The sequence below is a fragment of the Odocoileus virginianus genome, chromosome 10, assembly GCF_023699985.2.
Source record: "Odocoileus virginianus isolate 20LAN1187 ecotype Illinois chromosome 10, Ovbor_1.2, whole genome shotgun sequence".
NCBI classification, from domain to species: Eukaryota; Metazoa; Chordata; class Mammalia; order Artiodactyla; family Cervidae; genus Odocoileus; species Odocoileus virginianus.
Window position 1 is genome coordinate 67,757,486 of NC_069683.1, and position 20,942 is coordinate 67,778,427.

The 20,942-nt window shown below is 33.4% G+C and overlaps 1 protein-coding gene across 6 annotated transcripts in view; it reads left to right on the forward strand.

The window, feature by feature from the left end:
• Positions 1–20,942, forward strand: part of CEP126 (centrosomal protein 126) — a 115,756-nt gene that overhangs the window by 78,378 nt on the left and 16,436 nt on the right. For 2 of the 6 annotated variants that reach the window (XM_020879388.2, XM_020879389.2), the window contains exons 7-9: positions 8,201–8,313; positions 11,456–11,531; positions 13,101–13,310. The exons of 1 other annotated variant lie outside the window; for it this stretch is intronic. In XM_020879388.2, coding sequence (XP_020735047.2) covers positions 8,201–8,313; positions 11,456–11,531; positions 13,101–13,310 — 399 coding nt within the window. Of the gene's footprint in view, positions 1–2,328; positions 2,373–8,200; positions 8,314–11,455; positions 11,532–13,100; positions 13,311–18,582; positions 18,648–20,942 lie in introns of those variants that run through there. 3 more of the 6 variants (XM_020879387.2, XM_020879390.2, XM_070473669.1) reach the window with 3 other exon arrangements.

A 20,942-nucleotide genomic window follows, 5' to 3' on the forward strand; every position in this document is an offset into this window, starting at 1 on the left:
ATGCTGTTTTGTTGTTTATTTCTATACTTCTTATTATTGTAATTATACTTAGAAAATCTAATACTAACAAAACTTTGTATGTTCAGTCATTCAAACATTTTTTTTAAACTTTTAGTATTAAACTTTTCAAGTGAACCCTTTGTTAATACTGAATTATAGTTCTCAGTGCTAAGTCACTTCGTATCTGACTCTGCGACCCCGTGGGCTGTAGCCTGCCAGGATCCTCTATCCACAGGGATTCTCCAGGCAAAAATACTGGAGTGGGTTGTCATTTCCTATTCCAGGGGATATTCCCAACCCAGGGATTGAAGCCGCATCTCTTTTTTTTTTTTTTTTTTTTTTTTGAAGCCGCATCTCTTATGTCTCCTGTTTTGGCAGGCTGGTTGTTTACCACTAGTGCCACCTGGAAAGCCCATGAATTATAGTTCAGTGAGCATCTATTCATTTTTTTCTACTCTACTATTTGCTAGGGCATTTTTATTCTCATAGTCAGTATACCCAGTGTTGACAGTTATGCATGGTGTCTTGCTCTCTGTTAGCATATCCAAAACTCTCCAGCAAAACTTTCAGTAAAAACTCTACTCCATGAGACCCAAGCCATTCAACTGTACCAGCTCTTGACCTTTCAAGTCATTTTCCCCTGAAGATGACTTTGGTATCTAGTTCACAGTCTTCCTTTATTGGAAAAGTCTTTGCGGATATACTGGTGACTCGGCATTCATGTGAGTGAACGATCCAACACCCTGATCTCTCTCAATCTTTCTCACCTCTAGTGATTTTCTGTACTATTCTGCTTCAGGTACCCATTCCCTTTGTCATACTTTGGACTGGGTCAACATCAATAACTTCCTTACTTCTAAAATTAGTAATTTAATTTATATTCCTCTTTCTGATTGCAATATGCTTTTTGCACCAGATGTTTTACATCAATGAAATAAAATAGAGTCTAAAAGCAGACTCATATTTGAATGCTTGATTTTTGGCAAAGATGGTACTGCTAGCAGGAAGAAAGTACTTGTCTTTTTATTAAATGGTACTGAGTCAATTGAATGATTTTATGGAACTAGTAAAATGACTCTTAGCTCATACCATACACAAAAATCAATTCCAAATGAACTGTATATATGAATATGGAAAGTGAAAAAGAAATGCTTCTAGAAGATAATACAGGGAATGTGCTTATGACTTTGGGATGAGCAGAGATTTTTTACATAGATATAAAAAGCACTAACCATTAAGGATAAGACTGAAACTTTTTCATCCAAAACACCATTAAAATACTGAAAAGGCAAACTATAGAGTGAAAGAAGATATTTGTAATGCATAATACCAACAAAGAGTTCATATCCAAAATATATAAAGAACTCCTACAATCAATAAGAAAAAGACAACCTAGTTATATGAGTCATGTTTGAACCAGCTAAGCAGAACCAGTAAGATACATTGTTTATTGCAACAGATTGGCTTATGTAAATATAGGGGACAGGGAATCTAAGCAAGTATGAAATTTTTAGGGCAGGCCGGGAAGAAGGGCAGAAACTCACAGGAATAGATGAAACTTGCCGTTCACAGACAGAATTTTGTATTCTCTCAAAAAAGACTTACCTTTGAGGCCTCTGACTTAATTGACTCAAGTTCACATGGGTTATCTAGGATAATCTCCATTACTTAAAGCAAACTGATAGTAGACTTTAATAATATCTACAAAATACCTTCACAGCAATACATTAGTGTCTAATTTAACAACTGGGGACTGTAGACAGGTGACATATCAAAAAAACCATCATGCCAATTTATTTTAAAGGCAGTATATTTGAATTAGCGTTTCATAAAGGAGGCTTGTCAAGAGGTCAATTAACATATGAAAGACTTCGGCCTCAGTCCTCAGAAGAATTCACATTAAAATAATTAGATAAAATTACATCTGAAGGGCTAAAATTTTTAAACTACAATGCTGTTAAGAAGGCTATGTGATGCCTGGAAGCTCACATCTACTAAATTTGAATATATGCATATCCTATGACTCAACAATTTAAGACCAGCAGATGTGTGTGTGTGTGTGTGTGTGTGTGTGTGTGAAATTCATTCATACGTGAAACAGAAGATATGTACCAGAACTTTCATAGCAGTTTTATAACCATAATCTAGAATGATCTCAAATGTTCTTCAGTGCTATAATATGTAAAGTAAAAGTTATTCATTCAGTGTAATATAATAAAAAATGAATCAGCCACTACTAAGAAACAGTAACATGACTAAATCTCACACCAGGATATCGTGCAAAAGAAGCCCATCATAAAAATGCATATTATATTCCATTTCTATCAGGTTGAAGAATAGGTAAAACCATGGATGGGGTTATATGGAAACAGGTAAGAAGGAAAGCTTTTTCAGTGCTGGTAATGTTCTGTTTCTTGACTTGGGTGTCTATGCCATCTGGGTGCGTCTACCTGAATTCTTACAATTTGCACATGTTTCTATAGGCAGCTGTACTTCAGTTTTTAAAAAATCCAAATGATGTTGACATACTAAATACTTTGAAATCTGATTTCAAAAACAATGCTTTGTTTTCTTTTCCAGGAAATATTAAAAATACCTTCAAAGAATCAAAAATTTGATTACTAGAAAAGATCAAAGATACAATTGAGCTTAGCTCCATATTTTATGGATGAGGAAACTGATACACATAATGAGATTATATAGCCCAAGATGACACACGTAGTTCAAAGCAAAGCCAAAATTTTGTATTGCAGCTGAATTTATTCTTACCTTAGAATACATTTAGTTTTCATGAGATCAGAAATGTAATTAGAGATACTGAAGAAAATTATTCTAGATATAAATTAGGTAGCATTTACTATGTGCCAATCACTATCATAAGCACTTTACGTGTGGAAACAAGTTTAATTCTCTCAATAACTGTGAGTAAATAATAATACTCCCATCTTATAAACAAGGAGAATGAAGCAGTAAGAGGGCTAATAACTTATGTAAGTCACATGACTAGAACTAATGGCAGAGCCAGGGTTAAAATTCAGGCATTCTGAATCTATTATCTCTGCTCTTAATTACTTAGCTATTATGCTTGTAATTAAAAACAAAAACAACAAAAATACCTCTGTCTGTAAGAAGATGGATATAATCTTATTGTGGTGATTATTTTGAAATATATATGTAACCTACTAATCACATTGTATACCTTAAATATGTTATATTGTTAATATTTCACTAAAGCTGAAGAGTATAAATTAATTTTTAAAACTCTGAATAACCACAAATTTTTCAGTGATACACATTTTTAAAATAGTACATTCATCTAATACAGTTTGTCAAAAGTACAGAGTAACAAAGGAAGTCATTAATCAAATGAATAATGGCATGAAGATTTAAAATCATCTTTACCAGTTGAAATGATAAACCAAAATTAAAAAACTATGGTTTAGTAAAGGAAACTATAGTCATGTATATGCATTCAATACAATTTTTTAAATTTTTTGTTGGAGTATGTTTGGTTTACAATGTTGTTTTAGTTTCAGGTATACAGCAAAATGAATCTGTTATATTATATTCACTCTTTTTAAAATTTATTTTCCCACATAGGCCATTACAAAGTATTGAGCAGAGTTCCCTGTGCTATACAATAGGTCCTTTTCAGTTATCTATTTTATATATAGTTGTGTGTATTTATTAATCCCAGTCTTCCAATTTATTCCTGTCTGCATTCAATATACTTTTTTAAGTCTCTCAATTGTGAAATGTATCTTACATACAAAATAATGTACATAATATACAAGAACAAGTTAAAGACTAATAATGAAAGAACCCAATGCCCAGTTTCAAAAATAGAAAATCACTGGTATTGTTGAAATCTCACATGCCTCTCCTTAATTACATCCCCTTTCTCTCTTACAAAATGACACTATATAGAATTGTGTTAATGATTCCATGCTTTTCTTTATAATTTTACCATATGTAAATATATCTCAAACAATATATTGTTTAGTTTTGCTTTAATTTTGTAACTCATATAAATAGAACCATTTCATCTATATACTTCTATGATTTGCTTTTTTTCAATTAAATTTGTGTTTTGGATTCATTATTATTGATTAGTTTAGCTGCACTTCATTTGTATTTGTTTTGTATTACATTTCATTGAAATTGCTGTATTACAGTCTGTGGAAATTTTTCATTCTCCTATTCCTGGCCATTTGGGTTGCTTTCAGTTTCTCGCCTTTACGAATAGTGCTTCTAGGAACAGTTTTGTACATCTGCTGATACACATGTTGCTGGGTATGTGTATTTCACTCAGGTTAAGTATACTGCAACAGGTAATGCCAAATTATTTTCCAAAGCAATAAATGAGAGTTGCCTTTACTACATGCCCACTAAACCTCCAGTAGTCAGCCTTTAATATTTTCAAAAGTATGGGTGAGAAATGGTGTCTAATTATAACAGTTTGCATTGCCCTAGTTACTAATGAATTGAGCATTTTTCATATGTTTATGCACAATTTGCATTTTCTCTTTTGTGAAATGTCTGCTTTTGGGTTCTGAGTTTTTTTTCCTTATTGATAAAAGTTCCTTATATCAATATATTCTAGGATTCTACATCAGTTATATGTGTTGCATATATTTTCTACCAATTTGTGGTCTTTTTTTTTTTTTTTTTTTGCATTTTGCTTCTATCTATTTAGTTTGGCTTTTTTTTTTTTTTTAAACAGAAGCAAGATATCTATCTTGACAGTTTTTCTTTAAGAAAAGAAAAAATGAAGACAAAACTAAACAAACAAAAAAGAAAACTTTCCTATATCTGTTAGAAACTTAATATAATTTTAGGCAATAATAACCAGATCTTTGGAAGTACTGCGATAGTCTACATTATTTTAGGCTATATATTTTAAGAGCTGTATATAAACAAACTGGAGTGAGCCAGAACTCTGGAAGGAGGGGTTGTGTCTGAAGGCCAATTAAAGGAGCTCAAGCCAGAGAGACATGTACAGGCTCTGTACAAATGTTTGAAGGTTTATTATGTAAAAAAGGGGGAAACAGAACTAAGTGAAGGGGTAAAATGTGCAAATGTTTTCAGCTCAGCATGAGGAAGAATTTGAGCTAATACCACCAACAATTGGGGAAGGTACCCCCATGGGGAAGTGGCTTCCTATCAATTAAGCATTCAAGCACAGGTTGACTGTCCACCTCTGAGTGATTTAGATTTATGAGTAAGAGGTTGAACTAGTTAACATCTAAGATCACTTCCCAAACTATAATTTCATTAATGTCACCAGAATTTCCCCTTGTTTATAATTAAGAATACTATAAATTTTAAAATATGTAATACCTTCCTAAAGATTAGCTTTATTTTGAGTTTTGGTAGTAATTCTATCATATTTAGAATTTTCAGATGAGACAAGAAATTTGACTAGAGATGCCAGCACAAACTATATTATTTTTGCAAAAATACATATATTCTCAGCTATTATATTAATTAGTAAATAGTATTTAAGTTCATGTATGTGAATGGAACAAAACATGAACAGTTTTAAGCATATATTTTCTTCTGTTCTTAGGATCACTTGATAATCCACAAAACTGAACATCTACACAAAGAACAATCAAAAGCAAATAATTATGCTACAAATTGAGAAAGTACAAAAGTATGGGTAGATCTTGCCCCCAGAAGGTTTATTAACAAACAGGCTGAAGGAAGAGAGGAATTACTGATACAGCAGTCATGTGACCAAGTTAATTTCCATTTAAGATGTTTTTAGAGCTGTTCAAAAATAGAAAAATGGGGACTTTTCAAGATTTAGAAGACAATTCCAAGCATAATAAACAATATTAAAACTTCAATGGTACCCAAATTATCTCACTACAAGCTATTAACATGTAACATATCTAGCATTTAACATATTTAGCATTCCCTTATTAGAGTAAACATAATACAGTGCTTTTTAAACTATAGGTCATGACTCATTAGCAGATTATAAATCAGTTAATGAGTAGTAACCAAAAATTTTTAATGAAATATAATTGTAGAATGCTCTAGACTAGAAACTACCGGAGGGCACTGTATATTGTAAGAGTAAATATGGTTCACAAAACTATATATGCATCACGGGTCACAACGGAAGATATCTTTCTATGAGACACAGCCAAATCAAAATGAAAATTAATAGCATAGAGAGTAAGAGTAGAATTCTAGATTTTAGAGACTGTTTGAGCTAAATCTCATCATCGCCCTTTACTGGCTCTGTGACCTTGGGCAAGTTACTGACACTTGCCTGTGCCTCAGTTTTTTTATCTATAAAAATAGTGATGATAACAGTGCCTATAGTATAGAACAAGGCCTGGGCAACTATAAATGTTCAACACATTAGCTAAAATTATGTTAGTATTTCTTACTCTAAAAAATCAGATGTTCAGTTACTAGCCAGCTTTCTTGAAATTTGAAAGCTTTTATGTCTTTGTTGTTATATAGATACAGATATCTACTTATAGTGTATGTATATAATTATAAATATATGTTATATAGAGAAAATATATAGATATTTAGCTATGGTAACATAAATATCTGTGTTCTTTCAGTACATAATTTCAGCTAAAAATATTTATATATTTTTTCCTACCCAAACCTGTATGACAGAAGCACACATATACACTCCCAAGACATTTGTGTGCTTATACACACTCATTGAATTTTCCACCTTTCAGTCCAAGAATCTTATTAACTATGTATCTTTGTTACTTTGTACTTTAGAACATAATGTTCCTTTTGACTCAAAGATCCTTATACTTGGAGGCCTACTACTCCTTTAAGACCAAGCGTAAACATAGCCTCTGTGAAAGCTTTCTTGATTCTGACAAAGGCTCTGTGTTTTCACTTAATTCTTTACAACTTCAGTTTATTCATACACATACAGTTCATTCACTTTACTGTAATAATCCATTTAAATTTATATCCATTCTTCTGGAATCATGGACTCCAGGAGTTTTTATTGTACCACCATTAACAAAAATGTTGAGCAAATATCACATACATATATACCATACACACATATTACTCTACTAATATATACATTAAGCACCTTAGCCAGAAATAGAAAAAATTTTTAACTGAAACAAGGATGAAATACAGACTTTTAAAATAATTTTTAAATTTTGTATCTTATAAATCATACATTTCAAAATAATAAGAACAATTTTATGTATTAACATGCAAAAAATTTCTCATAGTATTAATAATTTTCTGAATGGAATAAGATGATAAGTGATGACTTTTTTTTTTAAGATGACTTCTATATACCATCCTTAGATATCTCAAGGCATAATACACAGAGTGAGGTTTATTGTTATTTTTTACAATTTTTAGATTTGTGATCCTTTATTATAATGTAACTATTCTGTCATTGTTATTGTGTGGCAAAGTTTGTAATGAGAATAAGATGTGAATCAGCTCTTTGTTATTCTCCTGTGCTTGCACTATTAGTATTTTCTTTATGATTTTGCAAGACTATGTTTTTAACTAGCCATAGAGAAAATAATAAATAAAATAATAATAATAAAACATTACACATACAATAAAAGCCCTACAAAAGTCATTTTAGCCTCTTTTCCACTTTTAAGGATTCATTCAGATACTATGAGATACCCATAAATCCAGGGCACACATAAAATTCAGTGCATTGAAGGACACAAAAGAACACTTGTGAAGATAACACTGCCAGCCTCACACACTTAGAACCTCTGCACTTCCTGCAAGACAACTGTTTACTGTATGCAGTGTGCATACCGTGTATGCGCACTGTATGCATCTACCTTGCAAACTCACAAGGGTGCCAGTATCAATCATGTTTCACCACAGTAAATTTTAAGTTTCTAATATTTAGATAATAGAAAATTAAATTTTAACATGTTCTTCCTGTGCAACAGTGATTTATTTTGCATATCCTCCTGGTGTTCTGCCACAACACTTTAGAGGTCACTGCTCTAAACTATAGACCCCTCAAAAGCAGAGATGTTTAAATCATTATGGTACCTGTGTCATGCATATACATGTAAGAGAAGTTCAATAAAAGCTTGCCAACTGAATGAATGAAACTTAGGGTTTTCTGTGATGTTTGAAGGTAACTTGGAAGTTTACAGTGGATATATACTGTCTACTCGTGTAAATTTTGACTTTGTCATGGTATTTGTTTAAGATTCTAGTGTTAGAAGAAGAAAACGAATTGTCGAAAATAAGCACAAAAGTCTTTTAGAGCAAAAAAGACAAAACCCTGGATCTGCAGGACAGAAGTACAGTGAGCAGATGAATGTAAGTACAGCATTAGTAGACATCTCTATTCAATAGTGAAAAATTGCTTGGAAAACAATGTTCTTAAAGGTCTGTGCCCTGCCTGTAAACTGTTCCACAACATAAATGATATAGCCAAAGCCATTGTGAAGCCCTGGAACTCTCTATGCCAGGAGCTTATCATACTATACGTAAATGCTGTATTCTACTTTGCCTCAATGATCAGTTACCAATGAATATTTTAAAGCAAGCTTAAGAAGTCACATTATTTTATTTGTTATTACTTATAGTCAGCTCTGGGGGAAAGCTGAATTTATTCACAACAATATTAATATTTAGCTATACATTAAAAAAAGGGAAAAAAAGAAAAGTAAACCAGAGCCATGGAAAATAAAGCAATGTGCTTATCATAAAGACTAATATGGTTCCAGTGTGTTGAAATGTCCTCCTTGAACCTGAACTTCCTGGAAGACATGCCAAGAAGGAAAATAGAGTGTTGCATTGTTATCAGGGAATATCAACAATGACTTTGTTTATACCATTGAGGATCTCCTATACAGGACCTTGAAGTTCATAATAGATACATCCCTATTAGCAGTCAGCAACAAATAAATAAGGAGTTCCTGTACTGTTTGAAATAGAGGCCTTCAGTAAAGGTCATAAGCATAATAATGTGGATTTAAAAGTTAGTGGAGGTAATTCTATGAGAGCTAAGTAAATGTGACCTAAATATAACATTTTCTAGCAGTCTAATTTGATCCAAGGATTGTATTTAAATTATTTTTTAAAACTAGATGGATGAGTGAATAGCATTAAATGCAACCTCTGATTTTTAATAGAATTGAAATAGAATGTTTTATGAAAAATTTGTATTTCAAGTTAAAGGTAGACAGTCCTATTGTCTGAATATTGTAGAAACTATTGATTTTTATATGGCTAGTTATTAATATGGAGAATAATCAACCATGATTTAGCAAAACAAATCATTTAGTTTTTTTATTTATGTAAATAATGTTGTCACATTACCAGTACATTTTTACTGCTTAATAACAAACATAGTACTTAATTATAAATATAACTTCATGATTACAAATAGAATAATACCTAATAAATCTTTCCTTTTTAACCTCCGTGTTGTTCATATCAAACATCTCGAAATCTCTAAAGTGAAAAAAAAAAAAAAGAAATCTCTAAAGTGAACACATTTTTTATCTTTGTTATTTTTATCAATGTATATTAAATTTATAAGTAATGTATAGTTATAACAAAAAATGAACAAAGTGAATTTTAAATGCCATTACTATTGTCCTCTCTAAATTCATCTCTATTTTCCTGTGTCTTTTTCTGCTCTTCTGTGATTTGCTCCTTTGCATTCTATCTTGATGCCTCTAGAGTCCATTTCTGTTCTTCCCAGAAGCTCCACTTCCACTTTCACATACACATCTTTCACTCCACTTATACATCTACAAAAGTCTTGTTAGCTTTAAAATAGGTTAGTGTTTCCTGACTCAAAACAAAGTTTTGAAGTTTAAATTTTTTTCATCCCTATTGTTTCGTTTTGATTTTTGGTTTGGGGTTGAGTTTGGTTTTATTTTCACTCAAGAGGGTAAACAAGGATTCAGTTACTATAGCACTGGCTCTGTCATCTTGTTATTAGGAAATGTATTTTATCACACTGGATTTTTCCCAACCACTGCTTCTGTGTGGAGAGAATCTAAAAGAGGTCAGTTCAGTTCAGTCGCTCAGTCGTATCCGACTCTGTGACCGCATGAACCGCCAGGCCTCCCTGTCCATCATTAACTCCCAGAGTTTACTCAAACTCATGTCCATTGAGTTGGTGGATGCCATCCAACCATCTCGTCCTCTGTTGTCCCCTTCTCCTCCTGCCCTCAATCATTCCCAGATCAGGGTCTTTTCAAGTAAGTCAGCTCTTCACATCAGGTGGCCAAAGAATTGGAGTTTGAGCATCAACATCAGTCCTTCCAATGAACACCCAGGACTGATCTCCTTTAGAATGGACTGGTTGGATCTCCTTGCAGTCCAAGGGACTCTCAAGAGTCTTCTCCAACACAATGAAAGATAAAAAAAGCACAATTGCCACTTTGTGCCATGGTCTCAGTCCAGGTTGCCTCAAGTCTATAATGGAGATCAGGCAAGGCTATGAGAGCTATTGAAGCAGGGTTTTTGCAGAAACCTCCCTCAGTTCCTCTTCCAATTAGACTGAACAAAGGCTAGGTATAGTAATAGTCAGGCAACTTAATCTAAGAATCATTTCTTAAAGTGGAACAGAATGAGCATAAAGAATCAAAGGAGACCATATCCAGGGAAGGAGAGTTGGTATCACTCGAGTGTTGAATAGAAATGCTAGTTGCCAGTGCTCTAATATTTCTTATTTCCCAGTTCTGTACAGCATTGAGGCAGCTGTTTCTTTTTTAAGTATTGTCATGTAAGATGCTTGCTTATCCTTGGCATAAAGCCAGAATCAGAGAGTTTGGCTAATAATTGTCACCTACCCTTACAATGATAAACCAGCCTTAGGGTAATTTTTTACCTTTCCTTTAGTTAATACTTTTGATTAACACCCAACTTACTTCCCTCTTCCAAATGTCCGAGATGATAGTGCAATCTGAAAATGTACCAAAATTGACAGAAAACATTTTTCTAATCTTTAGTTACATGAAAGTGGAAGTTACTCAGTCATGTCCAACTCTTTGGGACCCCATGGACTATACAGTGCATGGAATTCTCCAGGCTAGCCTTTCCCTTCTCCAAGGCATCTTCCCAACTCAGGGATCGAATCTAGGTCTCCCGCATTGCAGGCAGATTCTTTACCAGCTGAGTCCCAAGGGAAGCCCAAGAATACTGGAGTGGGTAGCGTATTCCTTCTCCAGGGAATCTTCCTGACCCAGGAATCAAACAGGCGGATCAGTCACTGCTGGCGGATTCTTTACCTACTGAGCTATCAGGAAAGCCATTTAGTTACCATAGAAAGGGCTTATTCCAGTAATTCTTAATTTCTGCTCCAAAAAAAAAAAAAGGAAATATGTATTATATGAATAATGATCATTGAAAACAAAAACAGCAAATAAAAGTTTTTAAGCCAATATATATCACTAATTTTAAATATGGAATTATATTCTGATTTAATATTCTATTTTTATAGAATTTTGGGCAAAGTATCCAGCTAAGTTCAAATGAGCCAAAACAAACTACAAAGGGTACTTCTAATATTGAAGAAGGTATGTTTTAGTTTAAACATTTTTCTCTTAGCTTTGTTTCCAATGATTTCTTTTTTGTTGTTCTTATACATATTTTCCAAAGTTCTTACATGACTGTTATACCACTAATTAGGACCTGAATTCTCCTCACCCTGCACATTTAGACTGTTAGCAGTTTTTATTTGTTCTAAATAATAATATATTGAACATCTTTCTACATCAGATTTTTTCCTGACTATTCGATGATTTCCATATTTATATATCCAGAATTAAAATTAGAGTACCTGGCTTAATTGGCACCCAACTAATATGTATTGAATGAAACTGTGTATTAAATGAGTACTAGGTCAAAGGAAATAAATTTTGTTGTGGCTTATTTTATATATTCCTGTAGCATTTTCCTGAAAAGTATTATCATTCAAAATTCTTCTGGATGTATGTGAACTTGAGGTAAATATTACATCTATTATTTGCATATTTGGCAGAGAAATGGTTTGTTATTAGTTTTTATTTGAGTACCTTTTACAAATAATAAGCTTAATTGTTTCTGTATGTGTATTTATTTTGGTGAATTATTTCTTCATATTCTTGTTTCCTATAAATATTGGAGTTTTAGTATTTTCTCACTCATTTCTGCACACTCTTTAAATATCAAGGATTCTGATCCTTATGCTGGTTACAAATGTTTTTAACTACTTTATTATGTGCATTTTATTCCACTTATGCTTTATTTTCACATATAGAAGTCTTACTTTACATTTTTCCATTCAATAAATAATTATTGAGAGCTAATTTCCTGCCTGCAACTAAATATTTTGGATACATAATAATTAACCAAACATATAAAAGTCTTGGCCTTCAGAATTTAAAATCTATTAGGGAAGACCAACCTTAAAAAATTTGTTTTTGGTTTTGTCTTAGCGATTTGTGCATTACCAAAGAAACTTCCAATGAAGAAAGTTAGAAATGTTTTTTTCCCTCTAGATTACTTTAATGATTTGATTTGTTAAACTTAGCTCTTTAATTCCTTTGAAATTTGTTTAAATAGATGATGTGAAGTGAAACTCCAAAGTGCTTATTTTATAAGCAACAAGCTAAGTTATTTGACTTATCTTCTTTCAAGTATTTGATCCTTCTTTAGTCATATGGTCTTTTATTTGGTCAGTTTCTAAGCTTTCAGTTCTGTCCAGCTGATTATCTAATTTTCTAAAATTTCCACAAGTTCCTTTTCTCTTATCATCATAATTGCTATTATAAGACAGTCTCCTTCATCTCTTTATTCTACCAATGAATAATAAAAACAACACAGAAATAATCTACATATACATAATGTATTTTTTCCTTAGTTCAACTAACACTCTATGAACTTTTATTACCTCACTGCCATCATTTTGAGTATCTGTTTTTTCATTAAGGATAGGAAAATACTAGATATAGAAGACCCTGATAAATAAAATGCAAAGTAACAAAAGATATACTGGGTTTCTGTTTGTGAAATTAATACATACAGGCGTGTCAGTTAAGTATGTATAAGGACAGATCCCAAAGACAAAAAGGGATCAAAGAATAGTTAATATAAAGTTTCTGTAGTTTCAGGCAGTACTTCTGAATTTTTGATGGCTGAAAATCTAGTGAAAGCTTCAGTGCCTGAGGATGAGATTCTAACTGTCATGAATAGCAAGCAGCTACAGCAGACAAATCTGTCTTTAAATAAAATGCAGCAATTTAACATCTGTGCACTATCAGCTGAAGAAAAAAAGATCCTACAGTCCCTCAATCATCTCAATGAAAGGTTATACTGTAAGTATGGAAGAACACTTTTTGTATACAGGAAATTTTGTATTTTATTCTTAGACAATTTTTGTTTAAAATTTAATTTAAAAATTGAAAATGAAAATGCAAAATGTGTCCAGCTTATCACCTATTTGAATCAAGTATATAACAATTTAAAATTTATCTGAATGTATATACTATTTCAAGTATACTATATTCATATCATTTACAATGGTACCAGTTTCACTGGCAGGCTTAACTGTCTTTTGGCAATGTGTGAATACACTTCCATTTCAGCAATGTGACAAGCTAGTTATCTGTACTTACCATCCATCTAAAACAACCATAAATTCAGGATTGTTGCCATTCAGTCACTAAGTCATGTCCAACTCTTTGTCAGCCCATGAACTGCAGCATGTCAGGCCTCCCCATCCTTCACTGTCTTCCTGAGTTTGCTCAAACTCATGTCCACTGAGTCAGTGATCCCATCGAATCATCTCATCCTCCGTACTTAATCCATCAAAAACAACCATAAATTCAGGATTATGTACTTCAAAATCTTAAATATAACAATAAGATGGTAAGAATACAGAAATTCATAGGACCAGGAACTAAATATAAATAAGAGCCTAGAGTGATAAAGAGAGTGCTGCTGCTAGCTTTTCTCTTGAGAACATTTAACCCACAGAGTGAAATTGAGCTTTGTTTTCATGGCCTCACGGAAAAATGAGAACAAGACAAAATCCATGGCCTACTTAAGATGAGTAGTCTCATGGAAGACCCTCCCACCCTAAAGTAGGGCCTACCAAGGAGCTACATCCTATGCAGTCTCACACTCCGGGAGAAACAGAGAGAGGCTGAAAAAAAAAAAAAAGCTTGCCTAACAAGTCTCAGAATTAAACAGATGAGGGGCAAAGACATGCAAGCTTTTTTCACCCCTCTGTATGTCTCTGTATGTCTATGTAACTCTTTAAGAGGTTTTTGTCAACAACAGTCTCTTACTAAAGGAAATTCTAAAGAATGCAGTTTAGCAAACCAAAAGTGATCTCAGATGGATAGCCTGAAAGGGTAAATTTGAACAAATATTGTATAAAAAAAATAATAAATGTAGTTAAAAAGTAGTATTTGATTCAAAGAGAAAACAGAATTTACCTATCAAAAATATTACATAAATTGGAAAACATAACTGGTATTAAAGTGTACTGGAATTCTTGTATGGTTATGGAATTGAGTAAAGATTCATGTCCTACTCTTAGCAATCCTATGGGCTGCAGCCTATCAGGCTCCCTGTCCATGAGAAACAGAAATTAACTTTAGATGTTGACAAATAAAGTATGTCTGTGCTAATTACTAAGGTCACAGAGGAAAACTAGTTTAGATGAATTATTATCAGATGAAATTGACTATAAAGCAGAAAACATTACTAGACATAAAAAAAGATGACTTCATGATGATCAAAGTTTTAATACAGGAAAAATCTATAAAATATTTTCATTGTATAAACATTTAAAAACATAGCCTCAAAATGTATAAAGTGTTTTTTAGCCATGATTAGCAGATATTTTAACATTAATTATAATTAATTACAATCAGTAATTGATAGAACAAGTCGACTGAAAAAATTGATATATAAGAGCAGAACAGGAGACTAGAGAAATTCTTTCTCAGTGGTGCAGTCTTGGAGAAGGGGAGCAGGCATCACTGTAGGAAAGGTATCAAGCTCCGTGCAGAACCTTCTTTCCTGCAGAATGAAGGTCTGGGCTTCCCAGGTAGCACTAGAGGTAAAGAATCTACCTGCCAAAGCAGGAGACAAGAGAGATGTGCTTTTGATGCCTGGGTCAGGAAGGGTCAGGAAGATCCCCTGGAGTGGGAAATGGCATCCACTCCAGTATTCTTGCCTGAAAAATCCCATGGGCAGAGGAACCTCGTGGGCTGCAGTCCACTGGGGTGCAATGATTTGGACACAACTGAGCAACTGAGCACACACACAGGTATTGGGATAGAGGCAGCAAACTGCTGATTGCCCCCAGGGCACAAGTGAAGACTTACTGGGTGTAGTGGAAAGGTAAGAGAAGCAGGCTTCTACTCTTGGAGAAGGGGCAAAAAGGAGGCAGAGACCCAGATTATTAGAGGTATCATGCTATCGGAGAAGGGGCACAAAATTGTCTTGCACAAAACCTTCCAAAGATATAGTGGACAAGGTGGACTGCCCTGGAAAGGAGGAGCAGAATGACTGAGGAGGCATAAAGGACATGCCTAAGACTAAGCCTGGAGCCGGACAACAGAAAAACTCCACCACTGCCCCGCTGCAAGGCCAGCAGGTACCAAAAAACAAGCAGTGGGAAGCAGCTGGAGAAAAGCAAGAGCACAGAGAGCCTTGTGGTCCTAACCCTAACCCTAACCCTAACCCTAACCCTAACCCTAACCCTAACCCTAACCCTAACCCTAACCCTAACCCTAACCCTAACCCTAACCCTAACCCTAACCCTAACCCTAACCCTAACGCTGTGCAGACACACGGGAGGCAGAGCCTGAAAGTAGAGGGGAAACTCAAGGGGGAAACCTGACACCTGCAGAAGCACAAAATAACACTGAAGAATTTTGAAACCATTGATGCACTGAAGGTAACCATAGCAACAGTAAGACTCAAACTGAGTTGACTAATGACACACACACACATACATACACACCAATTGTCTTACAGAAAAGACATGCCCATTTTCTGGCACAAACATACTTACCTCAAACAAGATGTTCAGCATTCAGTCAAAACTTAAAAAGCAAGGGAAAAAACTCACAGTCAAGGGACAAAGCAATGAACAGAGTGAGACACAGGTGGCCCGGATATTGAAACTGTTGGATAGATAATTTTAAATAACTATGACTAATATGACTAATATGTTAAAGATGATAGTGGAAAAGGTGGGCCACATGGGAGATTACAAGGCTGAACAGATAAAGAAATTCAATGGAGAGATGGAAACCATACAAAAGGGTCAGATAGAAATGTGAGAAATAGGAACACTGCAACAGAAACGAGTAATGTATTCTATGTACTTGTCAGTAGATTCAACAAAGCTGAGAAAAGAATTTATGAATCTGAATTTAAGTGAGAGAAAATTTCCAAACTGAAACACCAAGAGAAAAAACAAAACGTTTGAAGGAAAACACCAGAACAGAGGATCTAAGAGCCATGGGACAATACAAACCCATCTCACAAACATCTGATTGGGATCCCAGTGTGAGAAACTGCAGCCTTTTTCACTGGAATGAGCTACTGATTGGATTTAGGTAAAACACTTTCACATGGGATGAGAACCTGTTCTTGGGTTCCAAAGAGCTATGAAGAACTGGGGTCATTTTGAGACAAGTTGTTTGTCACTTCATATTGCAACAATTGGTCACCAAATAGAAATTAAATTGAGCTCCTACTACATAATATATGTAAAAATCAGTTACAAAGTGATTAAAGATTAAATATGAAAAATATATATAAAGCTTTTAGGAGGTAGCATAGAAAATATTTGTAATCTCAGGATTTCAAGAAAGGATTTCTTAAGTAGAGCACAAGGATCATAATCTATGGAGGAAAAAGATAATAAATTTGACTGTATTAAAGTTAGAAACTTTTCTTCATATCAGAACATTAAAAGAATGAAAAGGTAGGCCACAAAACAAAAGAAAATTTAATACATTGTTCAAATATATAAAGAACTATATATCAATAAGAAAAGTCAATTTAGTAGAAAAATAGGTGTGGGAAAATGAACAGGAACTTCACAACAAAGAAAATGCAAATGATAATAAACACTAATAGATTATTCAGCATTATTAGTAATGCAAAATAAAATGAGATACAGTTATAAACTCATCAAAAGACATGAATTTAAAAGTGTGGCAATGCTAAGTGTTGGCAAAGACATACAGCAATTAGAGCTCTCTGATAATGCTGATGGGAATGTAAACTGAGGCAATCTTTTAGGAAATGTTTTGCTACCCATGTAATAAATTGAACATACCCTCCAACCTAGCAATTTTACTTCTAGGTGCATATCTAGAGAAAACTGCACATGTGTATCAGGAAACATGTATAAGTATGTGTAGTGTGTGTGTGTGTTAGTTGCTTAGTCGTGTCCTACTCTTTTCAACCCCATGAAGTGTAGCCCATTAAGTTCCTCTGTCCATGGGATTCTCTAGGCAACAATACTGGAGTGGGTTGCCATTCCCTTCTCCAGGGGATAGAGATGATCATAACAACAAAAGCCAAAAATTTTTAAACATATATATAAAGAAGCAAAGCCAGTTTAGTGCATTACCTCTGTGAGCAAGGAAAGAGAGTACAACCCCCAGGGCAGCTGAGATAGGGAATTCCAGGATTTCTGCAAAGTGATAATGTTCAAATGTCTTAGTCTAGGTAGTTACAAGACGTTAGCTTTATTATTACTAACTAAAATATGCACGTGTTTTTTACATACTCTTTGTGTTAATTTCAAAATTAAATAATACATTAATAAAAGACAGGGTGCTGAATCTACAAAAGCAATACATAACTAAAGCTGTAGGTTTAAGATGTAAAATTATGCAGTTGTGCTGTGCTCAGTAAGGTCCAACTCTTTGTGGCCCCATGGACCATAGCTCACCAGGCTTCTCTGTCCATGGCATTTTCCAGACAAGATTACTGGAGTGGGTTGCCATTTCCTTCTTCAAAAATTAAGTAGATAAAGAATGAAAGCATCGAGTCAGTTTTTTTGGAGGGTTCTTTTTTTCCTTTAGATACTTCCACACATCTTAAATGCTTCATATAAAAGATTCTGTCTTAATTTTTTTCTTCTGCCCAGATCCTTGCTGTTATATGGAAAAAAGCAAAAACATTGAAAAGGCAAGAGCTGACCAAATTACTAAAATTTTTGCACCTCAGTAGCTAAACATCTCCTCCTTTTTCCTGAGATCCTCCAAGAATGAAATTTGTTTTTTGTTTAAAAAAAAGATAGGAAAATTTTTTAAAAAAAACACACAAGAAGATAGAAAAACTTTAAAGAAAAAATAATCTAGCATTTGAATAAAGATTGATATGGGACAGTCAAAGTACTAAGAATGTCTTTTTAGGAACATAAATTTTGTGTATAATAATTGTTTTTAATCAAATTAACTCTTGATTGTTTCTGAGGACAATAAGGAAAAAAGTTTCTTATTCAGTTTAGAATATTTTGACACATCAGAATTTAATATTTGATTCTTTAGCCAGTCCTTTCAATATACATAACTAAATTATTTATATATCATGGTATAATTATTTCAGATATACAAGAAATCATTTGCAAAAATCCATCCATCAAAAGTACTTTACAAATAATACCACTTCTGGTAAGTATTTTCAGAGTATTTTTTGTTTTCTTCTTTTAGGAAACATCATGTTTTTATATGTAAGAATTCTTTATTGATAATTTTTCTTGAGACTGACTTTTAGGAAGCTTTTCTCCCTAATCAACTTTTTAATTATAAGATTTTTATTAGAATCAAGCAAATATTCTCTAATTTAAAAAATCATAATACAAAGATTTTTACATTGAGAGCATTTCATCAATTGACAGATGGTAACCATTCACTTTCTTTCCAAACACATTACTCTTCCTTATTTTAGCATCAGTAACATAGGTCAGCAACCTCCCTTTCTCAGGGAAAATGGTATAAATTCACAGAATTATAACATCAAAATTACTCCATTCCCCTCCTCCATCAATACGGTTTCATTTGTCATATTCTGCCTGGAGATTTGAACATTTTATTTTTGTTTGCCCTTCTGTCTGCTGCTTTTATTTTATGTTATTTCACTCTTCATTTAGATTCACCAGCTGTTGACATTTTGCCGTCCTTGGTTTATCTGATGGATGGATGGATGGACAGATGAAAGAGCAGAGTAGAATACATGGGCTCAGATAGGACAGGGTAGATGGACAGAAGATGCATAATTACACACAAACACATATTTTAATGAACTGCTTTAAAGTGTAGACATGGTGATACTTCCCCTCTGATACCCCAGCATACAGAAATTCACCTACATAACCACAATATCATCATCACACCCAAGAAATTAATATCACTTATTATTTGATACACATTCCACATTCAAAGTTCTTCAGTTGTCTAAAAAAAACTCTCTGTGGCTATTTTATTTCTCTGATCCAGGATCTAACCCAAGATTATAATGTTGCATTTGGTTGTCATATCTTTAACCTAGAAAAGTTTCTTTTCTTTTTCAATCTTTCATCTACATTGACACTTGCAAAGCTTCCGGATGGGTTATACTGAATACCCTGTAATCTGGATTTTTCTGATTGTTTTCTCATGACTGGATTCAGGTTATTTTTTTATTTTTTTATTCAGGTTATTATGAATGCAGAGTTCTCAGTTTATGTTTTTGTAGCCTGTTTTTCTTTTAATCACTTGGGCTTATTTCCACCTGTACCTTGCCTTCGCCTCTTCTGTTGAACTGCTTGTTATTTATAGTCCTGAAAACAGACGTCCACACTTTTAGATGTCCAGGCTTAGTGCCTGCCTTTGGAATAATGTGCATGGGCTTTCCATGTACTTTGGTCTTTTAAAAGATTTCAGAATTTGTTCTTGGATCTTCATTGTGTTTTATATATGTAAAATTATTTAATATGAAAGTTTTAAAAAGGCAATATATAACCATATTCTTACACTTTCTGTATGTACAAGAGACCATTAAAATTGTATTTACCAGGACACCTGTAGTATAGCCTATTTCTAGTCAATAGAGATTTTTCCAAAAAATATTTCTATCTCTTTAAATGGCAAAAATGTCTATTCAAAAGTATTTGTTATTTTGGGGATATTGCAGATAAGCTTTTTATCAGTGTTTTTTATTTTTCATTCATCTCCAATGTTTTTCCTATCCATATGAACAAGCATTTTGTTTTTAAATTATAATGCTATATTATAGCTTTACAATGTACAAGTATTTTGTAGTTAATTCAGAAACTGAGTTTCTCCACCTAGCAACACTAATTGTATAATATCTATCAGGTACCCACCCCAGTACTAAAAACCCAAATGTCATTGGTTTAACATTGGAGAACTGATATTTCATTCCCAGAAGTTGTATATCTCTCTGGAAAATTCACAACCTGAGTGAAGTTTATATATTAATCCACCACCCCCCCACCCCACATATATGGTTTTATTGTTGTTGCTGTTTCGTGTTTACCCCATTCTATTGCCCTTTGGGATATTTCCCCCACACCAGTGTTTGATAGTGTTGATCTGGGTTTCTCATCTCAGGCATAGAAGTAAACTGATGTATTTTTTCTTCCTAATGTGTTTAGTATGAATTTTAAAAGACACTTTATCATTTTAAAAAATCATTCTGAATGGTGTAGAACCATTTAAATCATTTGCAACCATTATCTAGAAAGAACAATAATGGATTTCTAATAGTGGGATTTCGGGCACTTTAATACTTGGGTTAGAGGAATAATTTTGAGCAGGAGAGCCACGTCAGTATCTTTCATAGCACAGTCAACTGCTATTGCTTAGAGCAAGTGCTGTTCTGAGATTTTTCAGAAGAAAAGTATTCAACCCACTCTTTCCTGTATTCCTTCATTGAACACTCATAATCACTTGAATAGTATCCAC